Raw genomic sequence first — 11,187 nt, 5'->3', positions numbered from 1 at the left:
GAGAGCAATGTTGATAGTTGCCCAAGGAGGTTTCGCATTGTTTGTTTACCAGTATTCCCTTTACGGCTTAGTCGCAACGAGGGACTGAGGGGCTCAATCTCTCCACTTAACGACTTAACGGAACGGCAGGTGCGGTACGTACCCCCCAGGACTTAGGTTTCCATCGATAAGACCTTATCGAACTTTTTTTTCGCTCTGGTCGCAAAGCCAGTCATTCTATTCTACTTTAATAAAACCATTTTGCACACCCATACAGCAAACATGGGTGCATCAAAGAACGACCGAAAGCGCCCTCATACTGAGACAGAGGAGCTCGATCCTACTTCTTTCGAAGATCGCGACAATGGAGCGGTAAAGGCCTCCAAGAGAGCCCGAGTCCAAGATCGAAGATCGCTCTTCGTCCGATCACTACCTCCCGGTGCCACGAGCGAAAGTCTTACCGATTTCTTCTCTCAGCATTACCCAGTGAAGCACGCTACTGTTGTTGTCGACCAAAAGACCAAGGAGTCAAGAGGTTACGGTTTCGTCACATTGGCTGACGCTGAGGACGCCGCAGAGGCCAAGAAAGCTCTGAACAACCAAGATTGGAATGGACGCCGAATCCGCATTGATGTTGCTGAGCCAAGACAAAGAAACAATACGACAGGCGAATTGCCTGCTCACAAGGTTCGCAAGGAGGAGCTTCAGCGACCCCCTAAGCTCATTGTGCGCAACCTGCCTTGGAGCATTAAGACATCAGAACAATTGAGCCATCTTTTCAGAAGCTTTGGAAAAGTCAAGTTCGCCGATCTGCCTCAAGACAAGGGTAAGCTCAAAGGATTCGGTTTTGTTACCCTCAGGGGAAAGCCGAATGCCGAACGTGCGTTGGAAGCCATCAACGGCAAGGAGATTGACGGAAGAACCCTGGCTGTTGACTGGGCTGTTGACAAGGATACTTGGGAGAAGCAGCAGCCAAAGGAGGAGGCTAAGCCTAAGAAGGCACCAAAGAAGCAAGAAGTTGATGAGGAAGAGGAGGATGATCAAACGTCTTCAGAGGGAAGCGATGATGAGGATGAAGAGGAGGGCGGCGCAGAGGTTAACAGAGATGATCAATTGGATGCTGATCTGAAGAACTTCTTTAAGAATCACATGGAGAATCTCGAGGATGAGGAGGACGATGATGAAGAGGACGACGAAGATGATGAAGCCGACAAGCAGGCTGAGAAGGAGGTGCAGAGCCTGGCTCCGAAGAGGATGACAGACAACACTTCAACTGTCTTCATTCGCAACCTACCGTTTACGACCACAGATGAGCAACTCAAAAATTTCTTTGATCATTTTGGCAAGGTTCGATACGCCCGAGTAGTCATGGACAAGGTCACGGAGAAGCCTGCAGGTACTGCTTTCGTCTGTTTCTACGACGTCGACGACGCCAAAAAGTGCATCAAAGGCGCTCCTCGCCCTGACCCAGCGCTTGCAGCTGCCAAGAACTCCATCCTCCAAGATGAGAGTGCTGATCCTGATGGCAAGTACACACTCGATGGACGTCTCCTCCAGGTTGCACAAGCAGTCAACAAGCAAGAGGCAACCAACCTCGCTGACAGCTCCCTCGCCAAGCGTAACGAGAAGGACAAGCGCAAGCTCTTCCTGCTGAACGAGGGTGTGATCGACCGAAGCTCGCCTCTTTTTAACCTCCTCACACTCTCGGAAATGCAAGTGCGACAAGCCAGTGCCGCTCAACGAAAGAAGCTTGTGCAGGGTAACCCCAGTCTGCACTTGAGTCTGACTCGATTGGCTATACGCAACATTCCCCGAAACATGGATTCCAAAGATCTTAAGGAACTTGCGCGAAAGGCTGTTGTTGAGTTTGCAAAGGAGGTCAAAGCAGGCCACCGACAGCCGCTGTCAAAGGAAGAGAATGCACGAGATGGAAAGGATGCTAAGGAGAAGGAGCACGAGCGCAAGGCGAAGGGCAAGGGTATCATTCGTCAAGCCAAGATCGTGTTTGAGAGTGGACAGGGACAAAAGATGCCAGAGAAGGATGGTGGCAAGAGTCGTGGCTATGGTTTCATCGAGTACACCTCACACCACTGGGCCCTGATGGGACTGCGTTATCTTAACGGTCATCAGCTCGAGAATGAGGCTGGCAAGAAACAGAGACTGGTCGTTGAGTTCGCTATCGAGAATGCTCAAGTTGTTCAGCGACGACGTGCGAACGAGGAGAGGTCTAGACAACTCAACCCAGAACATAATAAGGCTGCTAAGGCTGAGACTCAGCCCAAGACAAATGCTCAGCATGCCAGGGATGACAAGAAGCGCGGACGCAAGGGCGATAGGGGTGATAAGGTCCATAAGGGTGGCAAGGACAGAGGCAGTAAGCAGGCCGAGGAAGAGGGTGGCCGGAAGCCAGAGACAGATGCCGAGATGAAGCACAGACTGATTGCGCGGACCAGAGTGATGCGCAAGAAGAAGGCTCTGAGTCGGGGAAAGAAATAAGTGCTAGAGTGTTGATGCCTGTCTACTTAAAAGTGTTTACAACGAATTTCATGGTTAGGGGTTATTACAATTTGAGATCAGCCTGTCGCTCGACTGACTAGAAGAGCATGATGTCGAAACTTCTCGTCGTTATAATATTACATTTACCAAATCACACATCATTAAACTGGGAGCGAATTCCACCTCAACTTCTCCGTCACATCCAGAGTGCAGAGTCATTATTTCCAGAGCCAGCCAGTCTTTGCTCTTGCACTTCCGTCCACCTTGGTGCCAGGTTCCTGGCCGCCATTATCCTTATGCTTATCCTCCATCTGTACAGGTTCATTGTCTTTTGGGGCAGGTCGAACGGTGTAATGACTGTGGCTTCCAATCTCGGTACCGTTTTCATCAAGTGTCTTGACCAATGTCTTTGTGTGTAGGTAGCCAAATCGATCTACGTATTCGTCCTTAGTGACGACCTGCTTCTCATCCCTTCCAGACTTCTGTAGCTGCTTCTCTTCGCTATTAGAAGATGCCGTAGGGTGGTCCTCGGTAATCAGCTTCATGAACGAATCCCAGGGCGATCGCTCGCTGGCAAAGGATGACTGAATGGCAGAGAATAGTTCGTCAAAGTCGTTAGGTGCTTGGCGCAGGTTGCGGCGTCCATGAAGCTCTGCACGGAGATCCTCAATGTCATACTCAGAAGCACTTTCTCCATCCAAACGGATTCTCTCTTCATTGCGTTCCTCACTACTCAGGACAGGGTCTCTCGAGATATGGTTCCTGTCATCCTCGCCAAAAGCAGCGCGCCATACTTCTTGTGCTCTGCGATCTAATTCTTTGTGTAGTTGGTCCCAATTATTGTTCGCAAGCGACTTCACAAGCTTGGCGGGTCCAGAGTCCTCCAGGAGACCCTGCGATCTCAACCTGTGCAGCCAAAAGTACGCAGGCTCACCATTTGGGTACATAGATCGGAGGAGTTTCCGTTGCTCATATCGGGATTTGAGGTCTGGCAGTTCCTTTCCCTGTGACTCAGCAAGGAGATCCTCAAAGGCGTCTTCGAAGGTGAAGATGGAAGTGTCTATGTCGGAGGGTGCATCGTTTGGTCTAGGCTGGGGCATATCTCGAAGGGCCAGCGGGGAATAAGAGGAGAAAGCAATGGAGGCCATGCTCTGTTCAGAAGGCCAGGCGAAGCCAAGATCCAAAGGTCCCAGCATAGTGGATATGTTTGTGTGTTGTGTGTAGTATGTAAGTAGTGAGTTGTGATGCAGTTGAGACTCAATCAAGTTAGAGCCCAGTTTCCGTTAGGTATCAGAAACGTCCAAAGATGAGTTCGCTGAGATGCGTCTTTTAGGAGGTCACGTTCATGGAGAGATTTTCTTTTAAGAATTAAATAGATAAATTATAGTAAGGAACTCTCAAAGAAAGTGCCAGAATTGATGCGAGATTCGTCGTGATTCCAGAAGTGAAGTGAATTGAGCAAACCATGTGACGATTGAAAGCTCTCGTTCCATTGCAAGTTATGACGGCAAAGTCCAACGCTAGTGGGGGTGGCGGGCAACAACGGGTATCCCCAAGGCATCGAACCAGTGGCTTACAGTTGATCTTTGATTCTATTGGCCTATTTCAGCGACAAGACTGGACCCCTGGGCCAGAGACAGGCTCCACCTTGACACCTCAGGGCAGTTTCTACTTTCTGCCTCGCCTAAAAATGCGAGATGACACTGGATCCCCGGGCTCGCCAAGGCCGTGCCAACCGCGGGCATACATCACCTCGATTACCAACTTGACTCTCGCAAGGCAAGCTTCTTGTCTTGTCTTTTTGAGACATTATTCTTTTGTTTCTTGGTAGATTCTTCCTACAAACCTATCGCCATCATCATCGACATACCATCATCATCTCCGTCTGCGACGGCTGGCCATGTACTGCACGACGCAGCTCGATACTGACCATCCGCTGCCCCCATGATACTCTTAACAAACCGACACTATCGATTCTTCCACCACAACGTCAATCACGCTTTATCCGTCCAAGCTCGGTCATCTTATTATCCGTTCCCGGTGACCGATCCTCCGAATTCCCCGACGTTTGTCTGATTATCGCGCCTTAACTTTTGTTATCGCCCGTCGCGAATTTATCCAAAACCTGTTGTGCACCTCTCCCGCCAGATGATGCGGCTGGCCAATGTCGAATCGCCATGGCCATCAATGGTGGTCGATTCTTGGGCGCAAGACGCCTCCAATAACTCCTCTCACCACGGCCATTCCGGCAAACCCGGCGATACAATACAGGAGTGGTCCTCACTTATCGGTATCGTCACAGCCATTGTAGGCAACGTACTCATCGCTCTTGCGCTGAATGTCCAGAGATACGCACATATTCGACTTCACAAGCAACGGAGTAGGAACCGGAAGAGGGCGAAAGAAGCATTGAAGCACCCTCACCCTGGAGATCATGGTGGCTCATACGGCACCATTGGAGGAGGTAGCGATGGAGCTGGGTATCAAAATGGTCACGGAACAAGTACAGATGATGGAAATCGCATAGACGAGAGCCGTGAAACTGATCCGCTGACCGGGTCCTTTCACTCCGATGCATCACAGAGCATCGATAGCAAAGAGGATGATACGTCGTCATCATACCTCAAATCTCCGTACTGGTGGTTGGGTCAAGTTCTTATTACTCTTGGCGAGATGGGCAACTTCCTCGCATATGGCTTCGCCCCTGCTTCGATTGTCTCTCCTCTTGGAGTCGTCGCCTTGATATCAAACTGCATCATTGCGCCTGCCATGTTCCACGAGAAGTTCCGACAGCGCGATTTCTGGGGTGTAGTTATTGCTGTAGGTGGTGTTGTTACTGTTGTTCTGAGCGCAAAGCAAGAGGAGACCAAGTTGAACCCTCATGATGTATGGGACGCGATCACTACGTTGGCTTTCGAGATCTATCTTGGCGTGACCATATTTCTTATCCTGGTCTTGATGTGGGCAAGTCATAGGTACGGAAGACGCACGATTCTTATCGACCTGGGACTTGTCGGTTTGTTTGGTATGTGACACGGTATAGAAGCTTGCTCTGCAGACACTGACTACAGATCTAGGCGGCTACACTGCCCTTGCGACAAAGGGCGTTTCGTCGATGTTGTCTTCCACTCTTTGGCGTGCTTTTGCAACTCCTGTCACTTACGTTCTCATCGTTATTCTCCTTGGGACGGCAGTCATGCAGATTCGCTACGTCAACAAGGCGCTGCAACGCTTCGATTCGACGCAAGTTATCCCAATCCAGTTCGTAATGTTTACGCTGTGTGTGATCATCGGAAGCGCCGTCCTTTACCGCGATTTCGAACGAACGAACGCTGAACAGGCAGCCAAGTTTGTTGGGGGTTGTCTCCTTACCTTCTTTGGCGTCTTTCTCATTACTAGCGGCCGTGAGCAAAGCCATAACGATGACGAAGTCCTATCCGAAGACGATGATTTTGAGGATACCATAGGCCTTGCGAACCAGGAAGGGAATGGCACAGCGTCCTACCAAGACGGTCAGGGGTTCTCTACTCCCAAGTCTCAGTCACGACGGTCGAGTCACCTGTCAGGTCTTAACTATCCTGACGCGCAGAGAGCCTTGAAGGCGGCGGTTACACCACATCAGGACAACAACAATCTCCCATCAGCCAAGGCTTTGAGTTCTCAGATGTCCCCAGGCCAGGAGACTATGGCTTCTGGTTTCCCCTGGAACGATTTCGGAGGGCCGTCAACACCACCGGGGAGAGGCGTTAGGGCGTACTCTACAGACTCTGTTCTTGCACCACCAGGGGCCGCGGGTTCAGTGGCGCTTGCCTCCCACCCAGCAACACCGATGAGAGATGTCCCAGCTGCTGATGGCTCGCTTCTCCCACGGCCTCAGGCTAGTCCTTCGAAGCCTGGTGGTACTGGAAGCCGATCCAGGACCTTCATATCCCCGTCTCCTTTATCGTCGACAGTTACGGCTGTGGTCAAGGACGCCTTTCTGCGCGCATCTGACGACCCGAGTGTTCGCCAGTCCTCGATGCGTCGTATACGTTCCACCATCCGTGCCGGGTTGTTCTTTAACGAAGACGATGAGAATGCTGATCCCGAGAACAACTCCCGGTCGAACACGCTCCCCGCACAATCAGCAGCGCCGGTATCAGTGGAAAATCTTCCTAGCGCCTTAGACGAGGCTGAGGGGCCTGCAGGCGAGGACGATCTGGTACGTCGGCGGTCACGTAGTGTTAGTGATACACTAGGCGAATTTTTTGGCGTCAGGCGCAAGAAGCGCCTTGATGGCTATTTCGCGAGCGACGTCGAAGATGTGACAATAGGAGGAGCTGCCCCAGGTCAAGATCGGACGGATAGCCAAGGGGATTGCCGAGAAGTATAATACGCGGAGCATCTAATAATCATGTTTATGCAAATACATACACATTGCGAGCCGGCGTTGGTTAGCACGTTACTCTTCTTACTGGCGCCAGAGTCATTTCGTTGTCCAGGCTTCTAGCGTTGGCGTTTGGGGTCTTAGAGTAGGGGGTAATGAGATAAGCTCAGTTTCTGGGATAGTATATGTTTAGCAGCATTCTACAGTATTGCTTCCATGTTTAGGATCCAATGGATATTCGCTCGCCCTGCAGTTACAAGCCTGAACCGGAGCTGGACAGCGGAATTTGGTAGCCTCGGGATGATCAATGGCGGGGCCTCTCTTCTCTCCCGTCTCTTATCTTGAACCATCGTTTTGCTTGGTGTCTTTAAGCTTGAGGTTCAGTGAGTTAGCGACTGGACGCCTAGTCCTGAAACGAAACAGTCGAGTGCTGCTCTTGTCGATCGTGATGGAAGTTGTGACAAGTGCCGTAATTGGCTGAAACATTAGAACTCGCTTCTCGCGTCGCATTGAAAAAGGTCATAAGACTGTGCACTGTGCTATCATGGTACCCTGCTTCAGCTTCGCTTAGGGGTCTTGAGGAGGAACGGTAGCGGAGCGAGTGTCCGAGAACAGCGTATATTCAACGCATCTATGCATGCATGTAGCCGTAGCATCTATCTCATATGTAGGTGAGCATAGGTACTGCAGTGGGCAGGTAGAAAGTTGCCAGGTGGCTCTGGTATAGGTAGTTCGTGTAACCAGGCGTAATACAAACTGGCGGATATTCGCCGAATGGTGTCTTGTAAGTTGCAAAAGTGTCAAACATTAAGGCCAAGCCACGAGAAGAAAAGGCCCCTTTCCCGTTTGGCCTGACAGGGGAGGTGTTGTATTCTCCGAGGCTACAAGACCCCAATTGGGATACGATCAGCTTCTGTGGCCCTGTAGGTTACTCGCAAGCTAAGCTAAGTCGTAGTGCTTCCGAGCTTGTGAACCATGAACGTTGGGCTGTGGTGCCCGGTGGGAGGGAGCAGAATAGCGAGGGGATAGCATGTGTCTGGCTCCAACGTCTTGCGCAACCTCGGAATTGAGTTTGTTAGCGAATGGTTAGCTGTCTGATGTCTGTCTGCAAAGAGCTCTAAATCGCGACTGGGGCATATCCGCCGTATATGTACTGTGCTTGCTATGTACATACAGGCATTCATGGATGGGAGACCCAAGAGACTGATTGTTCATTTACCGACAGATAGGTAGCTCTGATGCCATGCAGCGTAGACAGTTAGACTGGCCAGTTTTCAAGGCCCAGACAGATCCCATTATCTTGGACTTGGAGGACCAGGGAAGTAAGTGAGATCCCTGTCCTTGAAATTTTGGGACGTGGCACTTTGAGTTCAGGAACAGACGGGTACAGACTAGCAAAGTTACTAGAGATTGAGCTGCTGGGTACAGGGCCTAGTATCAGTAGCCAGAGTTGACAAGATCGTCTTCCTTGCAGAATTGGCTTGCAAAGATGCATTTCCAAAATGATGTGACAGCTCCTTTCAAGTGCGGCAATTGAAACGACCAACAACATGAGATACAGTAACGATTCTGGAGGAGCCTATGTAGGGAAGAAACAGACGAGGCCGATATACGACCCAGCGACGGAAGACGAAAATTGATTCCGCGGCGCTAGACCTCCAACAACCAACAACCGACAGGCCTCTTTAGCGGCGGGAAGGAAGGGCCAGAGGCCCGAGGAGACGACGGGCAGGTCCAGGACTCCAGGAATAAAAAGAAGTCTCCAGTGAATCCTCCCTCCACTGGATATCAATGCCTAGACCTGGGATGCAAGGGTGGAGAGGCTCAACATCCGACCAACTCTTGTGGAAAGAACTGGGTAATGGGTACTGTATCGGGTGGGTGAGTGAGCTTTGGTTCCCGATCCCCGCGAAGAGATCGGTTATGATTTGTACTGTACAGTCTGTCAACCTGTTCGCTATTCCCTACTGTAGGCAGAGGCTGGAGAGATGTCACACTGTATCAAGGTTTGCCGATGAAGGGTTGATGCTTGTTTCCCTTGTATCCGTACCTACATATGTATTGTTCCACAGTTCTGCATGTTGTATCCGCTTCCACGTACACCAGGTCGTGTTCTGTCGTATCGATATCCATAGCACGAACCCTAATAACATCCTTCAGAAGGAAAGGTTTGAAAAACCCTCAATGAGCCGCCCTTACCTGTGTCCCAAGGTTTGACTGCGTCTTCAGCTGCAAGGACCGAGGATTCACACGCCGGCATGCGCATGGTCAACAAAGATAGTCACACCGACTTATTATAGAGTCCGGGGGTTGCATGAATTTCGACGTCGTACATTCCGTGGTCGCATAAGTACAGCAGCTAATAAGTTGACTTGGTGTCTGTCTGTCTAGCCGTTGTAAGTGTGGGTGCAGTTAGGTGTTGGCTGTTGGCTCAGTGAGAATGGATGAAATCGGCCCTTGGAACTGCAACATGCGCATACCCGCGCTGATGTACCGTATGCTCGTGTGCGGTACAGCAGAGTCCAGCCCGTCTGTACAGCTTTCATTCATCTCGAGCCCAGGCTTGAGCCCAAGTCTGTGGGTGGCCGTGGTATGTATGTAAACGGGCAAGGGAGGGTATGTATCCGCAGTTCTCAGTGGTTTTGGTTGGCTCAGTACAGGTTGTTGCAAGGGCTTCTGATGCCGTAAAAAGGCACCGCGCGCGAGCTTCCGCAGGGCAGAACAGGGCAAGGGTCGGGTGTAAGACTGCAAGTGATGAAGGAGGCGTCGTAGACGGCCCATCGCGGCCCTTCCTGCGCCGATTGGCTGCTTTACTTATTGACAGGTTGAGCACAGTCAGCAATCCAATCCAAGCCAGGCAAGCAAGCAAGCAAGCATTTCCTCTTTGGATGATGAAGTCAATACTTGATCAAAAGCAAAGACCATGGTCCATACGTATGTATGTAGTATTCAGGATGGACTGTTAATATGGGAACCCTCAGTATCAGGAGATTCAAGAGCATAAGCAAGATGCTGTGTTACTGCATCAGGTAGGTAGGTACCTATCTCCATCAACAACAACCAACAAATACAAGAGTTCGCCGGGGACGTATTCCTTCAGAAGCACGTCTCCTCATCGGTGTACCTTAGTCTACGGGACTCGTGTAGATTTTAGCCAAGTGTGGTAGGTCGGTGATCGTCAGAGAAAGACCTCAATCTCCCCCGCGCTGCAGATTCTGTCATTCCGAATCCAATGCTTGACATCCATGATGCCAATGTCAACGAGACCCGGGTCCCTGGTCTGCCAGGTTGAATGGAATGTAAGAGATAGCTAAAGCAGTAAAGCTCCCGCCTGCCAGTGAGCGAATTCGTCAATCTCACCAACGATCACAGGAAGAACCTACCTCGTTAGGTAAGGCATCGGTTTGACTTGTTAGTGGAGGGTAAGCAGCAGGTGGTTCTGTTCCTGTTCTGTTCCTGTTCCTGTTCTTGTTCCTGATCCTGCCACCGTTTCTGACAGCCATCGGCTAAAGTGAAGCAATTGCTTGTGTCAGTGGCGTTAATCTCCTCCGATTACCCGGTGCATGAGGTGTCAACACAATGAAATCAATCCCCAAAATTCTTCATCGAAGCATGAAGGAATACGGCGCAGTTTAATTTGCCTACCCGGCAATAGGTTAGAGTGTGACTGGTGATTTCAACGCTCGTGACCAATCACTATACTTGTCCTGACCTAGATGCTTACTTCAAAGTTCACACAATTGTCGCAGGGAACTTTTGGGGTCAGTGAGATTCGTTCGAATTATCGTATGTATGCACATGGAAAAGTGTACGGAGTACCCGGAGTCAAAATATCGGGACCAACCGCGTATAGCGAGACACGACTGCCGCATTGAATATCTCACTGTCAGGTACCTACCCAGCTCAATGAGAGATAAGCTCAAACGCACCTTCTCGAATAGTCAGGTAGTTGAGTTGATTAATATATTTTAACTACTAATTTGCCTGCGTCAATTGGAAACCCGTAGGGTAAGGTAGGTAAGTACATGCTTGGTAATTGGATTGGGTTGGGCGGGCAAGGGAGGTGAAGTACAGTGAGTGGTATAATGGTGGGAAGGAAGGTCCATATGGCTTCGGCATCTACACGGACAGGAAGACCTGGGCATGAGCAACTTTATCAACTCCCAAGTTATCGCATCTCATCCAATGGCTTCTCCAAATTTCCGTCATCATCAACAAACTTCACTCTACCGTTTTGATTATCGCGTCATTATTATCATAATCTGCATATTAACCTTCCAACGGCAAAACCATATCGTGACGACGTCGAGAATCGAAGGTTCCATCGCGGCTTCTGGCGCCACCTG

General features: G+C 50.4%; 3 protein-coding genes across 3 annotated transcripts; 2 read left to right on the top strand and 1 right to left on the bottom strand.

Moving 5' to 3' along the window:
* Positions 1-261: 261 nt before the first annotated feature.
* FSUBG_174 (nucleolar NOP4 (NOP77)) lies at positions 262-2,475 on the top strand (the record flags this gene model as incomplete). Its single annotated transcript, XM_036679439.1, has 1 exon — positions 262-2,475. The coding sequence occupies one exon, from the start codon at positions 262-264 to the stop codon at positions 2,473-2,475; it is 2,214 nt and encodes a 737-aa protein (XP_036544312.1).
* Positions 2,476-2,693: 218 nt separating this feature from the next.
* Positions 2,694-3,671, bottom strand: FSUBG_173 (uncharacterized protein; the record flags this gene model as incomplete). The annotated part of the gene is made up of 1 exon (XM_036679428.1): positions 2,694-3,671. The coding sequence occupies one exon, from the start codon at positions 3,669-3,671 to the stop codon at positions 2,694-2,696; it is 978 nt and encodes a 325-aa protein (XP_036544311.1).
* A 991-nt stretch (positions 3,672-4,662) lies between these two features.
* On the top strand, positions 4,663-6,847 carry FSUBG_172 (NIPA 2; the record flags this gene model as incomplete). Its single annotated transcript, XM_036679417.1, has 2 exons — positions 4,663-5,500; positions 5,553-6,847. 2 exons carry the CDS (start codon positions 4,663-4,665, stop codon positions 6,845-6,847), a joined length of 2,133 nt encoding a protein of 710 aa, XP_036544310.1.
* Positions 6,848-11,187: the final 4,340 nt, after the last annotated feature.

This window comes from Fusarium subglutinans (genome assembly GCF_013396075.1).
Source record: "Fusarium subglutinans strain NRRL 66333 chromosome Unknown NRRL66333_c0000001, whole genome shotgun sequence".
In the NCBI taxonomy this organism is placed as follows: domain Eukaryota; kingdom Fungi; phylum Ascomycota; class Sordariomycetes; order Hypocreales; family Nectriaceae; genus Fusarium; species Fusarium subglutinans.
Note: the sequence above shows the minus strand (reverse complement) of the source record. Positions and strands in the feature narration are given on the sequence as shown.